This window comes from Abramis brama, assembly GCF_963993115.1.
Source record: "Abramis brama genome assembly, chromosome: 4".
Taxonomy (NCBI): domain Eukaryota; kingdom Metazoa; phylum Chordata; class Actinopteri; order Cypriniformes; family Leuciscidae; genus Abramis; species Abramis brama.
This window is the reverse complement of record NC_139966.1, coordinates 6831534-6852950: the sequence shown is the minus strand read 5'-3', so window position 1 is coordinate 6852950 and position 21417 is coordinate 6831534. Positions and strand designations below refer to the sequence as shown.

General features: G+C 36.9%; 1 protein-coding gene and 1 long non-coding RNA gene across 2 annotated transcripts; one reads left to right on the top strand and one right to left on the bottom strand.

Moving 5' to 3' along the window:
• Window positions 1–6828: 6828 nt before the first annotated feature.
• On the bottom strand, window positions 6829–7842 carry LOC311082045 (putative inhibitor of apoptosis; the record flags this gene model as incomplete). The annotated part of the gene is made up of 1 exon (XM_084112789.1): window positions 6829–7842. The coding sequence occupies one exon, from the start codon at window positions 7840–7842 to the stop codon at window positions 6829–6831; it is 1014 nt and encodes a 337-aa protein (XP_083968915.1).
• Window positions 7843–9224: 1382 nt separating this feature from the next.
• Window positions 9225–10577, top strand: LOC311081767. Its single transcript, XR_014606005.1, has 3 exons — window positions 9225–9369; window positions 10045–10169; window positions 10281–10577. It is a non-coding gene; the product is annotated as an uncharacterized lncRNA (long non-coding RNA).
• Window positions 10578–21417: the final 10840 nt, after the last annotated feature.

The window sequence follows — 21417 nt, the reverse complement described above, 5'->3', positions numbered from 1 at the left end:
CAGATAAGACAAATATGCACAATCCTTATCAATTTGTCCTCATTACATTCCCACATCAAAAGTAACCAATAAAAATTCACAATCATGTTATTATCCCACTATAAGATGTACACATAGGGACTTTACCCAAACGTCTGGATTATATTCATTATAATTAATATAAAACCTAATGAAGCTTCATTCCATCCTTATATGTGAGTAGTTCTTATACTATACCATGTGTCAAAATGATTGATGACTTCCGGTCCCGCCCACTAGATATGACATCTGGTCCCGCCCTTCCGGTTGTCCGTTGACTTGTCCCGCCCTTTCTGGTGTATATTGATAAGGATATGGATTGTCATATTGACCGTTCGATCATGTGTTTTGACAGTTTTATCTACCGGTGTCTTTCCGGCATATGTTGTTGTTATGGTTTGCCCTATTGTCCTAGCTAGTCGTAGATCATTTGGTTTGACAGAAAGTTTTTGACCCTATTTGACCCTTTTTATCCGTAGATCATGTGGTTTTGACAGAAAGTTTGAAGACTGTGTCACACAAGCATTATCTCTTGTGCACACGAGTTGGGTGTATTTTCTGTGTTTGTGATAGACATCTGTTTTTGACAGAAAGTTTGAATTTGTTGTCCAGTTCAGTTGTGTGTGTGTGTGTGTGTGTGTGTGTGTGTGTGTGTGTGTGTGTGTGTGTGTGTGTGTGTGTGTGTGTGTGTGTGTGTCTGGCTATATGGCATCACAAGTGCTGTTAGGAAATGTGTCAGCATCTGATATGATCCCCTCCACATTCCTGAGGTAACAGCAAAAGTGAGAAAAAAGAGAGTTGTCCCTAATCATGTTTTATATTTCACACAAATGATATACAATAATATCTTAGCAAAAATCTACTGAAACCATTTAATTCAGTTTTAGAGAAACAAAAGAATAAAATGAATAAGGATTTTACTAAATACTAAAACCTATCACAAAAAACAATTAAACTAAGGTTGAAAAACATTCTATCCTTTAAAAGTATATAATGAAATGCTTATACAATATATCTTACTAAAAAATAAAAATCATCTTACATGTTAGAGAGAGTTAAAGTATGTCCTACCACGGATGTCCACAAAAATGCAATGTATGAATGGGTTCAAAATTGTTTTACACAACTGAATTCATATAGTCATTCCTGAATGACCTCACACTGTCTCAAAACATAGCGCGTCTAATGTATGTGTGTCAAAAAGTAAAGGAGCCGTGCGCGTTTCTGTGTGTGTGTGTGTGTGTGTGTGTGTGTGTGTGTGCATGTGTTAAACATAAATCACAGAGTGGTTCTCTCTCACACCAGCGTCTCTGACTCAGAGGGGTGTATTCAGTGATGGGATGAGTCATTTTGAATGCTGTGTTGGGGGTAAATTGATTTCAAAGTTTTAAAAAATATTTGTTTCATAACATATAGATGTCCATACATCCTATGAATGAGATTGCAGTTGTAATAGAAAAGACTGTTTTTTTTCCTGACTCTGCTCCTTCGCATACCAGAGCACAGTGAAAGTGAGGAAGGGGTTTCCTAATATCACACTAACAAAAGTTGAAAAACATACCTTTAAAAGTATATAAAATATATCTTATTGATCCAATTGTTTTAGCTGAATAAATAAAATTGTCTTACATGTTTAGAGTTACAACTCTTGAACTTACATGTTCAAGAAGCTGTTGAGAGTTAACATAAAAATCACAGAGTGGTTCTCTCTCACACCAGCGTCTCTGACTCCTAGGGTTTATTCAGTGATCAGAATGAGACATTGTGTTAGGGCTAAATTTATTTCAAAGTTTAAATGATATCTTTATCAAATATTTTTAAATTAAATTCAGTACATTATTAAAAGTCTTAATAAAAACAAAATATTCTACAACGATGGTCTGTGGAAAAATTCGACTTGAACTTAAAGTATATTTTTTTATTTATCATGGGTATGTAAAATAATTTGAAGTGTCAAAAGTCATCTCACGCCTGTGAAATGTTCAATAATTCCTTAAGTTGTATCTGTGAGAAAATGACAACAACATAGGCTTATCTTCAGAGAGAGCAACCATGAGAACATTTAGAAACTGGGAATCTTCCAGAAATAAGGTCCTTCCGATCAGCGCTGAGAAAGAAGTTACTAGACAATAATGATAGCTTCAGGATATCGAGTGACAGACTCTGTGCATCGTGTCAGAGCGTATGTCATGTTAGTCTGCTAACGCCTTTCCAGAGCCAAAGTTTTGTACACACTAAATTTATTTCAAAGCATAACCTTAAACGTTTACATTAGATATTTTAAAAGATTGATTAAATTAAATCTTTAAAGTTTGAATACATACTCATCTTCTATTTATCTTTTAGAAGACTTATGTATGATATAAATTATTTTGCTTAACGGTGACCTAAAGTATAATTGTTATTAAACAATGTCTGTTCAAAAACTGTACTTGGTCGTCTTAAATCTCATTTATATGAAAAAGATTCAACCAGCATTTTTTGTCCATGTGAGGGTTTCAATTTTTATGGTGGCGGCTTTCCATAGCTATCCCGTACACCTAAACACGACCATCACAGAAAACTACATTTTCAAAATGAAATAAATAAATAATTTAATAAAATGTAAACAAAGTTTTAGCTAAATAAAAACACCTTACATTTCCAGAGAGGCGAAGTAGTTCTTTATGCAATGATAAAAACGATCCAAAAAGCAAATAGTTTAAGTTGTCATAAACATAACAGCCCCAGACCCTTCAGTGATAAACTACAGTGTGAACTGAAGCTTCAGCATATAGGACGACAGACCAGATGAGTCTCGGGGGACAATGTCACAGTAAATCTAGTCTGCGTTTCAGAGCATACTACATCCAGAGTTTATACAAAATTCATTTAAAAGCATAACATTAAAAGTTTAAATAAAATCTTTAAAGTTTTATTAAAATCATATCTTCTATTTATCTTCTTAGAAGACTTGGGTATTATTTTTACTAAACAGCGTCTGTCCAAAAACTTTAGATTGTTGAAAAACTGTGCTTAGACGTCTTAGATCTTTTGTCCATGAAACATGTTTGTCACAATGTTTTGCTGATGCATTGTTTTTAAGAAATCCGAGGACTTCACATTGCTCTTATTTAGACTAAGTTGTATCATTTGGAAAATCACCACACAATTTGAGATAAGTAAAAATCACACATCGTCTTAATTCAAAGTATAAGATCGTATAAGGTCATTTTTACTCGTATCTCCCGAACTAGGGTGAAACCCTTTACTGAGAATATACTATCGGTCATCTACTCAAAATACATGTAGAAGTTTCAAATGTTAGCATTTGTTGATGGTGGCCGCATGAACAGACTTTGGGGAGAGCTATAGCAGGAAGCTATGCCCTTTGACCTCCTCGATTTTGCAGGCCTTTTTGTTAAAGATTTAAAAAGATTCCCATCTAGCGGTGAAATTCTATTTTGCATTTAAACGAATAGTGCTTTCTAGCGGTTCTCCCATCTACTGGCTTTTTCAACTTTGGTAAATGTGCCAAGAATCTATGACAACATGTCTTCCGATAGCGCTTCATAGAGTTTAATTGTACATGTTCTATATAATGATTTACACAACCAAGCTTGTCATTTAGACCGTACCTTTGACTTACCCGTCGAGAAGAAAGCAGGCAACTTCCCTTTCAAAGTCTTTCTCCTTCATTAGCTCTTTCCACCTGGGAAAAGCTATCCCGATATTTATTTACATACCGATAAATTAAATTTGAATTTAATTAAAACTTCTCCTGTGGCTCGGCATAACTATGATCCAGCATTATATTGTACCGTGCAGTGCAGCCTTTCAAATGTGCCGCGGGAAGTATCAACGTCTCCCATATGGTCTAGCGGTTAGGATTCCTGGTTTTCATCCAGGCTGCCCGGGTTCGACTCCCGGTATGGGAAGACAATTTTTTTATCATTGCCAACAAAATTCAAGTTCATCAATAATTATTTTTTAGTTATTCATAGTCTTAGAGGCCTACACGAACTGCAGAAACATGCAGTTTCTTGAAGATTCGGTACTGAATCATTTTCACAAATACAATTATATTGAATTCAGAAAATTTCAATTTAGTACGTCATCATCATTTAAAAAATTTTTTTAAATGATAATTTTTTTGTCAATTACGCCTTTTTAATGTAATACTTAAAACGGTTTTAAGTCATAATTTGGTTGTTGAGTATAGTAGTGTTGCACCTGCATGCCCACTAACACACTCTGACTCTCACAAGCGAGTTAGTGTTAGTAGAGTATTAGTGGACTGGTAGGGTTAGAATAAGTAATATTAGAATAAAATATCTGTTGGGGAGCATCACAATAAAGAGTTAATGTTTAATGAGTTAAATGACAACATACCATTTTTCAACCGAGCGAATCTGAGCATGAGAGGCCTTCAGAAGTCATAACTTCAGGGGTAGGCCAGTTGGCGAAAACACTGCGTGTGTAAAAATCAAATACTGTATGACACTTTTCAAAGTTAGAATAAAAAGTTAAGCGTCACAAAGTCTGACACAAGGCCATTAACTTGTTCTTTTTGTTTTATAAATGTATTTTGCTTATTTCTACAAACATCAACCTGATAAATATGAATACGATTAAACAAGATCATTTTTAAGAAAAACAGTGTTTTTAAAATACAACAAAACCATGATAATGTTTAGTTTAGATGTGGATGGCTAAGTTTCAGGCATAGTGCAACCAGATTTCTCTAACATCTCACTCACAACGCAAAACGTTGTAAATAAACATTTTCAAACTGTAATTTAACCATATTTTATTAATATTATGTTGATTTAAAGTTTTTGTTATTAACTAATGCCTACTAACACTTCAACACATAAAATTAAAGAGATCTCAGATCTCTCAGATCACAATCTACAGTTAGATATTCTCCTATGTGTGTAAGTAGTTGTGCTTAAATCTTTGGGTGTATTTTGTCACACTCTTGTAAAGACTATGGACTAACTTAAAACATAATCCTTATACAGGAATGTCCATGTAAGATTCAAAAGACCAATTCACTAAAGTTTCCAAATGATGATGGTTTTATTACTCCGCTAGATTTAGTCATCTTGTTCAGGCGACACTGTTTCACATGTTGTATGTTGGACCGTATATTTTTTAAGTGAAGACGTTTTCTTTGAGAGTCATTTATAGAAATAAATGGCCATTAATAATTTAAGTGATAGTTTGACTAAATTGATATCAATCACACAAATACGAATCACACAAACTGTTTTACACTTAAACTATTGCACCGAGAGATGCATATTCATCAAAGCTTGAGGCTGTTTAACAAAGTTCCACACTTTGGTAAAACCTGCTGATAAAATTGCACAAAAGTAAATTCTAATTCTTCATCATCATGAGCCATTTAAAACAAATACAGAAAAGCCACTATAGTTGACATCTTGTTTCTTTAGTTTTTGTACAGTTTGCAAAAAGTACCGTACATAGAGCGTGGTCAAACATGTTCATATAGGAATGTATCCTATACATTATAGGTCCTCCTTCTACACGATAGTGTTTGACTAAATCTTTCTGCTATGTCTACGAAACAAAGGATGAGTATTGCTGTTTTTCTGTTACCTATTACACTTCAAACTCGTCTAACTATTACACTTATTTTGTTATTATTACACAGTTAAGCTAATGAATCACGGTTGATGCGTGGTATTTTTACGTGAAAGGTGGGGGTGATTCATTTTTCAGTCTGGCCCCACCAATACTGTTAGGCATCGTCTTTTAGGCCTGATCCAGAAAACAGACGTTGTGTCTTAATAATTGTTCTTCTTTTTATTCTGCAATAATGCCGAAATGTTTTAACATATCGTAAATTTCAATGGTTAGATAAATCATCTAACTATTATATCTAACAATCAACAGTTATATGTGAAACAAGCACAGTCGCATTAGAGTTGGATTCTTGTTTATATTGAACATTGTTATTGAACCGTTTTTCAATATTATTGAAAATAATTGTTAAATAAAAGCGCTATTGTTCTCGGCCTCATCAAAGTTCACATAGTTTTCACCGGAGCATATCGACTCTGAAACAAGACTTTGTTTAAAAGATTTTGTTTGCATTTCTTCTGAAACAACAATTTTTAACATCACTATCGCAACACTTATCGTATTGCCGGGTGCGATTGTAATGTTTTGTATGCCGTTTTCTTTACACTCACCCCGGATATCTGTTTCCTACAGTTAGCTGTAATGTTAGTGAACTCTAGGTCTTCTCTTTGTTCATATACGACAGTATTCGCATGAATTGGCTTGATTTGATAAAATTATGTTTTAAACCATCATCTTCACTTGAGACATTTACATGATACCGTCCTAGTTTTTAAATAGCGCTAAAATGTATATTTTAATATTTTAATTATATCTCTGGTTCTATGTTTTAAAAATGCCGCGAAACAAAGACAAGGATGCCTCTGTCTGTAAGCGACCCTCAAAATCTGTGCATACAACAAAATTTTGTCTCATTGTTTGAAGAAAAACTTAAATCAGCTGGTGCTTGATAACTATTGAAGTTATGATGCGATATTTATCACGTTTTAATTTTAACTCAATACTCTATGAACTTTAACATCTTGTTGGTCAAATTAACTTAAAGCCTGCGCATCCTAGCTACTTTCTAAATGTGTGTAACAGAACTTATGGTGAACAATTTAGCCATATGTTTTAAACGTGTAATGTTTAAACAAATTTTGTTACTGGACTGAGTGAAAATAATAAACTTCTCCTTTGTTTTTATTATTTATTAAGTTAAATGCAAATGATAGGAAAACTTTAGGATAGGAAAGTACGGACAGTGCCTTTGACCAATCCTCTACATATGGGGCACTTGCGCAGAGAAGGTGCACATTCTTTGCACACAACTAGGTGACCACAGGGGATGAAGACAATGTTCACTTCCTTATCCATGCAAACTTTGCATTTGCGCTCCTCTTGAAGTCTTTTTAACTGTTCCTCCATAGGCAAGTCTGAAAGATCTTGACTAGGGGATGCAGCTTCATTTGTCTGGGGCGTCGGGCCACACTCAAATTCCATCTCTAAAGCAGACTTCACCACAGGATTGTTCTCTTGTTCTCTCACAAATTCTCTTGAGTCGCTGTCTCCATTAGTCAATAGCTGCTCAAATAGTCTTGGCAATCTTGCTTGAATCTGATGAACAAACTCTTGGCCCTTTTCTTGCAAGAGGTATTCACATCTTGGAAACCACTTGGCATGTTCTACCCATGGATCATCACCAGACTCCCAACATCCAAGTACACCATCGCAACAAAAGCACTTCACGTCAACATTATGACCAACATAGTAAAAACCAGCCTTAGCCAATTGTTCTGGTCGAACAGTTATTCTTGAGGGCCAGTAGACAAATGTGAGCAACCTTTCTTCACACCGTTGCATTGCCGATACATTGAAAGGGCTAGATAAACGTACATTATCTGCACAGTCACCTCGAACGAAACGGCAGTTGGGGTAATGCCTCTGGTGTTCTGATACTGCACGATCTCCCGGTTCCCAGTTGCTAAGCTGGCCTCCACAACTGAAGCAAGCCACTCTGTCGCCCTGGCCAAGGTAGTAGAAACCAGCTTTGGCAAGCTCGGCCGGAGATAATGCAGCAGGAGTCCATTTCTTAAAGGTGTCAAGGCGTTCCTGTTCCCGACACATGCCAAGATTGTGACAAGCCGGAGGGCGCTGGTGAGACATATCCTGGTGAGACATATCCATGTAACCCACCCACTCCTCTGTTTGGCCTGAAACGGATGCCGTGGTGGTCGATGTTACGGGTGTGGACATATAGTCCAACATTTACATTGCGAAGCGGGGAAAAGGCACTTTTGATGAAGGCTCTGGATGAAGACATAAAATTGTGACCACTCAAACCCTTCTCTCTGCCGGACATCCCATGACTAGTGTCTAGTCGTCCGAACACATAATCTTATTAAACTGATTAAATACCGTCTATGATGCAGGACCCGATGCTAAGAACAAAATCAAATTTTGTTCAACAACACAAAATGTCCTTTTTCTGTTCTGTACACAGCGGGCAATTTAGTTGTATCATTTGAAAAATCACCACACAATTTCAGGTATTCACATCTTGGAAATGGTTGCCGCCTCAGGAATACAAATATTTAAATATTTAATCTTTTAAATCGTGTAGTATTTTTTTATTATTCTAAATATTATTATTTTTATGTATTCTATTTCAATGAGCTCAGACATTTTTTTAACCAGAAATTTTTATTTCAACATTATACTTTCATACATTGAAGAAATTTGAGTGAAAGACATTTACAGATGGTCTAACCAGAATAGAAAATCTCTGCAGGTGATCATGTCTTTCTCTAGGCTATAGTTGACCAGACTTTCAACTATTTCACCAACGTCAGTTTTTGCATTTTTTGACACCAGTGACACACAGAGATCCGTTACAAATGTCCATATACCGAGAATTTCGTCAATTTCAAATTCGTCACTACATGCACCCAACACATCCAGAACTTTTCTGAGGATTAGGCCGATCGGCTCTTTGCCGTTAAAAAACATGGGCGTTACATCAGGCCATGACTTTATTAAGCCTCTTTCGTCATCCATTTCATTTTTGAGATTTGTCACACGTTTGGTATCCTGCGCACAATCGTTTTTCATATCACACACAGCGTCGATAATCCTGTGCATCAAGCCAACCATTTGGCCTCTAAAATGATCTTTAAACATACTGTCTAACATATCTCTTAAACGACAGTCTTTGCCCGTGGCGCACTCACACGCCGGATGATACTTGTGCCCGGCATCGCCAGAACTCAACGGGGAGTCGCTCTCCTTTAGGTTTTGCGTAGCCATTTTTCAACTTTTCAAATTTTTTCAAATTTTCCTGGAATCTCCTGAGTCCTTGCGGCACAATTATCCAAGCCTTGTGTTTTTGGGTTGGAAGTTTATGGGTCAAAACTCGTAGAAGCGTAGTTTGCGTCAGGTTCAGGCAAACAGGACTTTCAACTTTTTGCAGTAGCACAGCAGTCTGAGGCTAGTAGAGCTAGAGCGTGCGTGAAATATTTATTAGGCTGGGGTCCGCCCCACTGTTGTGTGTAGAATGTACGGAGGTTGGCCTCAGGAAAGCCATAAATAACTAGTTCCTGCATAACCAACAAGTCCTACATGTCGCCAGAGAGAAGTTTGAATCGTTCGAGTCATACACACAAGTGCAGCGATGGAGCGCATGAACACAAGCAGTGTGAGAGGATTCCTGAGATCTTGCGATGATCTGACTGAGAAGATTCGCTGTTCAATACAGAAGAAACTCATCAAGAAGTACTTGAGCAGGTATAAAAACCTATTTTATTTGTGGATTAAAGAATAGAATAAAAAATAGGTATTTCTATAATAAAAGTATTTCTCTCTCACTATGGACACACAATCCCATGCATGCCAAACGATCATTTGGCACAACTTATCATTATCAACATATTTTTTTGATAAAAATAACTATAAAGAGTTCCAAATGACACTTTTAAGCGCTCCAAAGTTCACTTTGTCCACAAAAAGGAACTTTGCCTTAATTTACTGAAGGCTATGGATGTTAGGTAAATTCACAATATGTACACATTCATGTACACATGTTATTTGTTTCTTCTCCTCTCACATTAAGTCACAATTTAGAAAAAAAGAAATTAGAAACAAGTTGATTATTTTTGTCGTTGTTTAACATTTCTCAAAACATTTGTCAAATATGAAATGTTTAGTTTAGCTACTTGCACCTTATCTCGCACTTTATGACCGTTATCAGCTATTATCAGATACTATTGTCCTAACAATAGACTATTGTTTTAGCTCTGGTTTAACCTGCTGTTCACCGGCCATCATGTGCTCTAACACTGCAGCATCAGCCGGTTCATTGACTTTGAACTGGTGTATGAATGTGTTTATTTTATGTTAACTTTATTTTTGCTATTGTACATACATTTTATTCTTCTAACTGTTTATCTTTGGTTAACACAGTTGGAGAAGAACAACAGGGAGGTTGGAAGACACAGTAGAGGAACTACAGAATAAATATGGAGAGAAAACAGCATTAAAAAGGATCAAGTCCATAGTGAAAAAAATCAGAAAAAAGAATATCAAACGTAGGAAAAGATTTATAATTTACTTTGTTAGTAGTCAATATGTTTCTCAATAAGTTTTACTATAACGTTTACATGGTTTTGGTTGTGTATTTAATTGTTCATTTTTAACAGATGGTGACGTTCAGACGCTGAGCATTCAAACACATTCTGGAAACATGACAAACCAACAGCCTAACAACCTTCCACAACGACAGCATATTAATACTACATCATTCGGACGGCTATTAATTCAGATCCCTAATCAGCTTAACTTCACAATTGACCAGAAGAATGGTGGGACAATAGTTGCTCCAATCATGGTAGAAAAGACAATATATGATGATGTTAACATCAGTGTGGTGAGTGTCTGATCATTTAAGAAACAGTTGCTTAGTTAAGAAATGATTTGTGTATGTTATATATATATTTATGTATGTTTTTTTTTTTTTTTTTTTTTTTTTTTTTTAAGTTAGTCCATAGTCTTTACAAGAGTGTGACAAAATACACCCAAAGATTTAAGCACAACTACTTACACACATAGGAGAATATCTAACTGTAGATTGTGATCTGAGATCTCTTTAATTTTATGTGTTGAAGTGTTAGTAGGCATTAGTTAATAACAAAAACTTTAAATCAACATAATATTAATAAAATATGGTTAAATTACAGTTTGAAAATGTTTATTTACAACGTTTTGCGTTGTGAGTGAGATGTTAGAGAAATCTGGTTGCACTATGCCTGAAACTTAGCCATCCACATCTAAACTAAACATTATCATGGTTTTGTTGTATTTTAAAAACACTGTTTTTCTTAAAAATGATCTTGTTTAATCGTATTCATATTTATCAGGTTGATGTTTGTAGAAATAAGCAAAATACATTTATAAAACAAAAAGAACAAGTTAATGGCCTTGTGTCAGACTTTGTGACGCTTAACTTTTTATTCTAACTTTGAAAAGTGTCATACAGTATTTGATTTTTACACACGCAGTGTTTTCGCCAACTGGCCTACCCCTGAAGTTATGACTTCTGAAGGCCTCTCATGCTCAGATTCGCTCGGTTGAAAAATGGTATGTTGTCATTTAACTCATTAAACATTAACTCTTTATTGTGATGCTCCCCAACAGATATTTTATTCTAATATTACTTATTCTAACCCTACCAGTCCACTAATACTCTACTAACACTAACTCGCTTGTGAGAGTCAGAGTGTGTTAGTGGGCATGCAGGTGCAACACTACTATACTCAACAACCAAATTATGACTTAAAACCGTTTTAAGTATTACATTAAAAAGGCGTAATTGACAAAAAAATTATCATTTAAAAAAATTTTTTAAATGATGATGACGTACTAAATTGAAATTTTCTGAATTCAATATAATTGTATTTGTGAAAATGATTCAGTACCGAATCTTCAAGAAACTGCATGTTTCTGCAGTTCGTGTAGGCCTCTAAGACTATGAATAACTAAAAAATAATTATTGATGAACTTGAATTTTGTTGGCAATGATAAAAAAATTGTCTTCCCATACCGGGAGTCGAACCCGGGCAGCCTGGATGAAAACCAGGAATCCTAACCGCTAGACCATATGGGAGACGTTGATACTTCCCGCGGCACATTTGAAAGGCTGCACTGCACGGTACAATATAATGCTGGATCATAGTTATGCCGAGCCACAGGAGAAGTTTTAATTAAATTCAAATTTAATTTATCGGTATGTAAATAAATATCGGGATAGCTTTTCCCAGGTGGAAAGAGCTAATGAAGGAGAAAGACTTTGAAAGGGAAGTTGCCTGCTTTCTTCTCGACGGGTAAGTCAAAGGTACGGTCTAAATGACAAGCTTGGTTGTGTAAATCATTATATAGAACATGTACAATTAAACTCTATGAAGCGCTATCGGAAGACATGTTGTCATAGATTCTTGGCACATTTACCAAAGTTGAAAAAGCCAGTAGATGGGAGAACCGCTAGAAAGCACTATTCGTTTAAATGCAAAATAGAATTTCACCGCTAGATGGGAATCTTTTTAAATCTTTAACAAAAAGGCCTGCAAAATCGAGGAGGTCAAAGGGCATAGCTTCCTGCTATAGCTCTCCCCAAAGTCTGTTCATGCGGCCACCATCAACAAATGCTAACATTTGAAACTTCTACATGTATTTTGAGTAGATGACCGATAGTATATTCTCAGTAAAGGGTTTCACCCTAGTTCGGGAGATACGAGTAAAAATGACCTTATACGATCTTATACTTTGAATTAAGACGATGTGTGATTTTTACTTATCTCAAATTGTGTGGTGATTTTCCAAATGATACAACTTAGTCTAAATAAGAGCAATGTGAAGTCCTCGGATTTCTTAAAAACAATGCATCAGCAAAACATTGTGACAAACATGTTTCATGGACAAAAGATCTAAGACGTCTAAGCACAGTTTTTCAACAATCTAAAGTTTTTGGACAGACGCTGTTTAGTAAAAATAATACCCAAGTCTTCTAAGAAGATAAATAGAAGATATGATTTTAATAAAACTTTAAAGATTTTATTTAAACTTTTAATGTTATGCTTTTAAATGAATTTTGTATAAACTCTGGATGTAGTATGCTCTGAAACGCAGACTAGATTTACTGTGACATTGTCCCCCGAGACTCATCTGGTCTGTCGTCCTATATGCTGAAGCTTCAGTTCACACTGTAGTTTATCACTGAAGGGTCTGGGGCTGTTATGTTTATGACAACTTAAACTATTTGCTTTTTGGATCGTTTTTATCATTGCATAAAGAACTACTTCGCCTCTCTGGAAATGTAAGGTGTTTTTATTTAGCTAAAACTTTGTTTACATTTTATTAAATTATTTATTTATTTCATTTTGAAAATGTAGTTTTCTGTGATGGTCGTGTTTAGGTGTACGGGATAGCTATGGAAAGCCGCCACCATAAAAATTGAAACCCTCACATGGACAAAAAAATGCTGGTTGAATCTTTTTCATATAAATGAGATTTAAGACGACCAAGTACAGTTTTTGAACAGACATTGTTTAATAACAATTATACTTTAGGTCACCGTTAAGCAAAATAATTTATATCATACATAAGTCTTCTAAAAGATAAATAGAAGATGAGTATGTATTCAAACTTTAAAGATTTAATTTAATCAATCTTTTAAAATATCTAATGTAAACGTTTAAGGTTATGCTTTGAAATAAATTTAGTGTGTACAAAACTTTGGCTCTGGAAAGGCGTTAGCAGACTAACATGACATACGCTCTGACACGATGCACAGAGTCTGTCACTCGATATCCTGAAGCTATCATTATTGTCTAGTAACTTCTTTCTCAGCGCTGATCGGAAGGACCTTATTTCTGGAAGATTCCCAGTTTCTAAATGTTCTCATGGTTGCTCTCTCTGAAGATAAGCCTATGTTGTTGTCATTTTCTCACAGATACAACTTAAGGAATTATTGAACATTTCACAGGCGTGAGATGACTTGTGACACTTCAAATTATTTTACATACCCATGATAAATAAAAAAATATACTTTAAGTTCAAGTCGAATTTTTCCACAGACCATCGTTGTAGAATATTTTGTTTTTATTAAGACTTTTAATAATGTACTGAATTTAATTTAAAAATATTTGATAAAGATATCATTTAAACTTTGAAATAAATTTAGCCCTAACACAATGTCTCATTCTGATCACTGAATAAACCCTAGGAGTCAGAGACGCTGGTGTGAGAGAGAACCACTCTGTGATTTTTATGTTAACTCTCAACAGCTTCTTGAACATGTAAGTTCAAGAGTTGTAACTCTAAACATGTAAGACAATTTTATTTATTCAGCTAAAACAATTGGATCAATAAGATATATTTTATATACTTTTAAAGGTATGTTTTTCAACTTTTGTTAGTGTGATATTAGGAAACCCCTTCCTCACTTTCACTGTGCTCTGGTATGCGAAGGAGCAGAGTCAGGAAAAAAAAACAGTCTTTTCTATTACAACTGCAATCTCATTCATAGGATGTATGGACATCTATATGTTATGAAACAAATATTTTTTAAAACTTTGAAATCAATTTACCCCCAACACAGCATTCAAAATGACTCATCCCATCACTGAATACACCCCTCTGAGTCAGAGACGCTGGTGTGAGAGAGAACCACTCTGTGATTTATGTTTAACACATGCACACACACACACACACACACACACACACACACACACAGAAACGCGCACGGCTCCTTTACTTTTTGACACACATACATTAGACGCGCTATGTTTTGAGACAGTGTGAGGTCATTCAGGAATGACTATATGAATTCAGTTGTGTAAAACAATTTTGAACCCATTCATACATTGCATTTTTGTGGACATCCGTGGTAGGACATACTTTAACTCTCTCTAACATGTAAGATGATTTTTATTTTTTAGTAAGATATATTGTATAAGCATTTCATTATATACTTTTAAAGGATAGAATGTTTTTCAACCTTAGTTTAATTGTTTTTTGTGATAGGTTTTAGTATTTAGTAAAATCCTTATTCATTTTATTCTTTTGTTTCTCTAAAACTGAATTAAATGGTTTCAGTAGATTTTTGCTAAGATATTATTGTATATCATTTGTGTGAAATATAAAACATGATTAGGGACAACTCTCTTTTTTCTCACTTTTGCTGTTACCTCAGGAATGTGGAGGGGATCATATCAGATGCTGACACATTTCCTAACAGCACTTGTGATGCCATATAGCCAGACACACACACACACACACACACACACACACACACACACACACACACACACACACACACACACACACACACACACACACACACACACACACACACACACACACACACACACACAACTGAACTGGACAACAAATTCAAACTTTCTGTCAAAAACAGATGTCTATCACAAACACAGAAAATACACCCAACTCGTGTGCACAAGAGATAATGGTTGTGTGACACAGTCTTCAAAATTTCTGTCAAAACCACATGATCTACGACTAACTAGGACAATAGGGCAAACCATAACAACAACATATGCCGGAAAGACACCGGTAGATAAAACTGTCAAAACACATGATCGAACGGTCAATATCACAATCCATATCCATATCTATACACGCCAGAAAGGGCGGGACATGTCAACGGTCAACCGGAAGGGCGGTGACCAGATGTCTTATCTGGGGGCGGGACCGGAAGTCATCAATCATTTTGACACATGGTATAGGGTAATAACTACTAGTAGGTAGACACAACACAATGGTAGCAGGCCAACAGCATTCCCCAGCACCATGGATAGCACTTTTCTGAAACACATGGGTAGCAGCAAACCAACCAAATAAAAAACAACATAGTGTAGCAAATATATATTCTAAATTTTACACAACGAATGTTCATTTTACCTTAATTGTTCTTCTTCTTGAATTTATACTTTTTGTCTGTCCGTACTGCATCCAGGAGAGTTTTCTCTTTCAATGCATAGCTGTAGAACTCTGTGCAGCTATATCCAAAGTTGCTCTTGACTTGAATCTCACTCTTGATAAGATCCACAGAGCACCGGTTTCGTTGGTCAGTCCATGCTGCAGTCATCAGTGAAAACACTCTTTCCACATGTGCATTTGTCACAGGGATGCTAAAGAGAAAGGATTCAAGTGCAGTCAAATTTGGTGTGTTTGTGCCTTGGAGCAAAATTGACCACTTCTCCACAACAGGAACTGTTCTCTTTACAACCTCCTGCTGGCGTGGCAAAATCACACAGTATTCTTCATAGAGTTCATCCATGTTTAGTTCATCTCTCATCTGGAGGATCTCCACCACATCACAGAGATGAGAGAACGTGAATTCACTCTTAAGTCCTAACAATGCTACATGCTTGTGAAAGTTGCTGTCTGAGAAGTCATACCATTTGTCAAGGTAGCTGAGTGAAGTACTGTAGAAATTAGAGAAGTCCTGCTTGATTGCTGTTGCTTCACAGTCTGGAAACTTTTGGAGAAGTGCACTCGTTTCAACTCCAAAAAAGGAGTCTGCCTGCCGCTGCTGGAGCTTTCTCTGAAGAGTGGAGAGAATGTCATATAACTCACAGACAGTTATATTGTCTCCCTCCAACAGCAGTATAACATCATTGAATGTCTTCAGTGCATTATGGAGGAAGGACAGATAGGCCTGTAACTGAAGAGGGAGCCCATCACCGTGTTGATCCTTTTTAAAAAGCTTCCATAGCACCTTTGGACAGTGTTCCTCTCCTAATGACAGAAAGTAGGCCTTTACTGCAGGCCAGCTGACATGAAGCCTTGAGACAGCAGGCCATATACTTAGCCATCTTGTAGGTGCATGCCTCAGTACAGCATGATAGTCTTGATCCACAAATTCAAACAATGATTTCAGTTCTTCAGTGCGCTTTGCAGATGATGAGAAGTGACTGTAAATCTTGTTAATTGTACATTCGATGTCTATGTCTAGTTTGTCTCCAGCATATTTCACACAATTATGCACGACATGAGCCATACAATTAGCCTTGATAATGCCAGCATTATCTGCCTTCAGCTTCTGATAAACAGATTTGAACTTTCCATAATTCACACTTGCGTTATCAGCAGTGTAAGCAGAGATCATCTCTAGTCTTAGGCCATTCTCTTTCAGTTTGTTAGTAATCTGATGGTGAATTGATTCTGACGTCTCTGCGCTATCCTCGTAAAAATCAACAACTCTATTCTTTAACCCAAGCTCTGGGGTCCAGTATCTCACTGCCAGGGGGAAAAGCTTGGTGCTGCCGTGGTTAGAAGCATCTGACGCCACTGAAAAAAACGGTGTGTGCGTTCCACCCGCAAGCATAGGTGATGTCAGTTCTTGAATACATTTTTCCACTGAGACCGGAGCAAGGACATCTGTTACAATAGATGCTGCTTTGGTGCGGCCACACGACATTTTTTTAGCTATTTCAGAATCTGGAAAAATTACTGGGGCTAACTTGTTACTGCAGTCGGTAGAGCGATATGAATGTGTGTGATGTACGGCATGATAAATGTTCGTCACTTCTGCCGCCGAAACTTTGTCAGCCTGTGGGTCATTTGGTGTTTTAAAAAACGATTGCACTGATTTGCATGTTTCTCGATGATGTGCTTTTTTTCTGTGGTACTCACATGCACCATGTCGCTTCACATCATATTCTCCACCATGTCCCACAGAAAAACTGCTTTTGCATAAAATGCAAAAAGCTCTCTCTGCTTCGCCATCTACAGGTCTTAACCAAGAGTATGTTGCGATCCATACGCTATTAAAAGTGCATCTTCTCTTTTTCGTGGCCACACTGGCCATGGCTGCTTTGCTTAACTGACCGAACAGCGCGCGCGCTCTACTGTTTGAGTTTGTTGACAATGTTGAGGCGGCGTTCGTGCACCAGTCAACAGTTTGATTGACGTACGACTCAGCCTATCGACTAACGCTTTTATTGCTCTCCTCTGAACTAATGGATATAAGTGAACAGTACGCCTATGGACGTATCCGTGTATTTATTAGGCAGCGTCGAATGAAAAAGCGGGACAGATGCTCAATTTGCGTGAGGCTGGACAAAGGGTAAAATTGCTGTACAGTACAACGTAAATCGGGACAGGTGGTCACCCTATCCACAGGAATACTCCAGACAGTCTTTTAAAATATACAACTTATATACATAAACACGCAATACAGCCAAATTGCTCCACGTCATTTATTTTTGTGGAAAGCCAGTGCAGGCCTGAGCGGCGGTCATATTTTGTACCGCCATGCGGTACATCTAGTTAATAATGTTATTTCAACATAATATCTCGTTATTTCGTAATATGTACAATATGTGTGTGTGCAACAAGCAAGATGTGCATTTGTAAATCAGGTGACAGGCGTGCATTGATTTTTATTAATAAGCAGTGTCGGCTGCAACTGCAAAGATGAAGTTGACGATCGCCACCTCCGTAGTGAACGCGCAGAGAGAAATGCACATCATGGATTACATAATCAGAGAGTTGCCTATTTCTTTTCATTTTGAATTGTTTCGTTTAAAGACATTTCAAGCTTTCTTTATGTTTCTCATGTCTGTGTGAGGCATAGGCCTACACTGAGTTTCGGTTAAGTTAGGATGAGGTGCGCTCTAGTTCACGTGCAATGCAAGTGACCGCATCGCGCCGGCGCCTCTATGATTATATTGTCTGATTTGCTTCTTCTTTATTAAATACAGGCAATTGGTTGATGTAAAATTGATTAAAATTAAGATACAATTTATACAATATGAAATTCACTTTAAAGAAAGGCTTTCTACAAAACAAAACTTAATGAAGTTGTAAGTTGCTCGTCCCCAAATAAGGGAGTGGCAACGCTAGTAGCGTCCACAGTGTTTTCCTCATGATGTGTCGGGGAAGAGAAACACCTGTGTTTCATTATCAATCAGGGATCAAAGCCATAAAGGTATGATGAATTTGTTGTTTGGGGGTTTTTTTGTGCGTGCTGCTGAGTTCTTTGCCGAGGCTGCCGTGCCGGGACGTGGGTTGGAGATAACCCACGTTATCATACGTATCATACAAATGCACATACGCGTGCGACTGGGAGGGATATTTTGTTGGGGTTTTTCCCCTTAAAGTTTGGCGGCCGCCATCGATTTCCTTGAATGCGTGAACCCACGTCCGGTAGCGGGTAAGGAAGCCAGCAGTACACTCTCATTTTTAATGTTATTGATGTGTGTCTTGGTATTGCTATGTTCGCCGGGGAGGCCTTCATTTATGTGTGTGATTATCGGTCCCCCGGCGCTATTTGTGTGTAAAGTGAGCGTGTGTGAGTAAGGGGGTAGGAGAGCAGGTTACCTCCCATATGACTCTTATACTGTATAGCTATTGACGACGGCTATGTATTTAGCATGAGTGGTATTGATGGTATGTCCTGATATTTGGTGTGTATTTATTGCTGTGGTATTTAAGTGATTTATATGACTTTATATGAGGTTTGCAGTGCAATGAAATTATGCGTGTTATAGGTGATCACATGAATTGATTTAATGCATGTATTTAACAACCTTGGTAACCTCGTGCTGAATATATTGTCCTGTTTGATTGATGCTTTATTTCTCTTTAAGCTTATTGATTAAATGTTATCATTAATTACAAAATAGATGATTAGAATCGTACCTGTCATTGCATCAACCTGCTGTCCCCCCCCCTGGATTTTAATACTATGCTTGTCAAAAAAAAAAAATGAATAAGAAACAATATCAAGACTAAAACTTGTCAAAACTCCGCAAATCACAACAAGCGTATCAGTGAGAACACTAGTTCAAATAGCGCACACACTCAAACCTGACTGCACATCACATTTTTGACTTTATTGATTCTGCTTTTATTCTTAATGCAATGGACCGGTCAACGGGGTATAAATTAATCCTTAAAGGGATACTCCACCTCTGGAAAGATGAATGTGTATTTAAATTGGGTCATTTATGTAGAAGAAATGTGAAATTATTTTTGAATTTGGAGCTTTCTAGACTGAGAAAAGCCAGAAAATTTATTTTTGGCTCATGTGGATGAAAGACAACAACTCCCAGAATGCACTTGCTTCGCTGCTCTACGAGGCCACTCCCAAGCCACGCCTACTGGTTAGAGAGCAGTTGTAAACAATAAAGCTAACAAGTCTCCGTGAGTCTGCCCGGGTTTTTGAGATCGCATCGCACAAAATGTCCGGGATTCGGCTTTTGCGTTCTACAGTCGCCATTCTTCATGTTTACTGTGGTGAGCAGGACGAGGCCGAGGGCCGCGGGAGAACGACGCGAGGCCGGTGGCGTGATTACTGATGACCGACACCTGTAAGGCACTGGTTTCGTATCTCTCACGGAGGAGCGGGTATTTTCTTAGCAATGGTAAAACGCACATCAACCGATCATGCCACCGGCCTCGCGTCTTTCTCCCGCGGCCCTAGCCTCGTCCTGCTCACCACAGTATGATGAATGGCGACTGTAGAACGCAAAAGCCGGTGGCGTGATTACTGATGAGCGCCTGTGAGACGCACCGGTCTCGTGGGCTATCTCTCAAGGAGGAGCGGGTATTTTCTTAGCAATGGTAAAACGCACATCAACCGATCACTTGTTTAGCGTTCATGTAAACACTACATTCAGATTCACCGATCGGAATGAATTCAGTTAGATTGAAACAAAAGGTGTGCATGTAAACAATGAATGGCGACCGTAGAAAGCAAAGCCGAATCCCGGACATTTTGGATGATCTCGACGGCCGGACATGCAGGTTTCTGCAGGTAAAGAGGTAAATACAGATTTCTCTCGTCTCAGGGGAAAATGAGAAAATGTTGCACGACCATTCAACAGTATGACTGGGTTTCTAACATTGCAAAGCTTAATGCTTAATGATCACTCCAAGTGGAGTGGAGTGATCATTTGCATGATCGTCCAAGTGGGTGGAGTGTTCCTTTAAAGGATGGGACTTCATGGGACATTTGCACAAAAAGAATAAATAACTTACCGTAGCCTATTTTATCATATCAGTCAAAAAATGCGCCATGAAGAAGAAAAAAACATAGCCTAAGTCGCACTGGGCTAAGTCGCATTTATTTAGAAATTTATTTCACACAAAAAAAATAATAATAAATGTTAACATTAGTTAACTACCTTAGTTAACATGAACTAAGAATGAACTGCACTTCTTCAGCATTTATTAATCTTAGTTAATATTAATTTCAACATTTACGAATACATTAAAATCAAAGGTGATTTGTTAGCATTAGTTAATGCGCTATGAACAAAACAATGAACAGCTGGATTTTTATTAACTAACATTAACAAACATGAATAAATACTGTAACAAATGTTTGGCTCATTGCTAGTTCATCTTAGTTAATACATTAACTAATGAAACTTATTGTAAAGTGTTGCCATTATTTTTTGTATGTTTTTTCTTTGCAGCTTTTCACTGCCTCTTTGATCAATGCCACATTTTTTGGGATAAATAATACATTCATGAGGCTTATGTCACTACACAACATGAATACCCATTCAAAACATTCTTTCAAATATACATTGAGAAAAGTTCTGAGATTGTGTCACTGTTTTAAAGGGAAAGTTCACTGAGAAATGAAAATTTGCTCTTAATTCATTCAACCTCAAGCCATCCAAGATATAGGTGACTGTTTTTCAGTTAAACAGTAAAGAAGATTTTTAGCTGAAACTGTGGTCTTTGGTGATTCATATAATGCTATTCAATGGCTACTGTCACTTTGAGAGTAAAAAAACAAACATA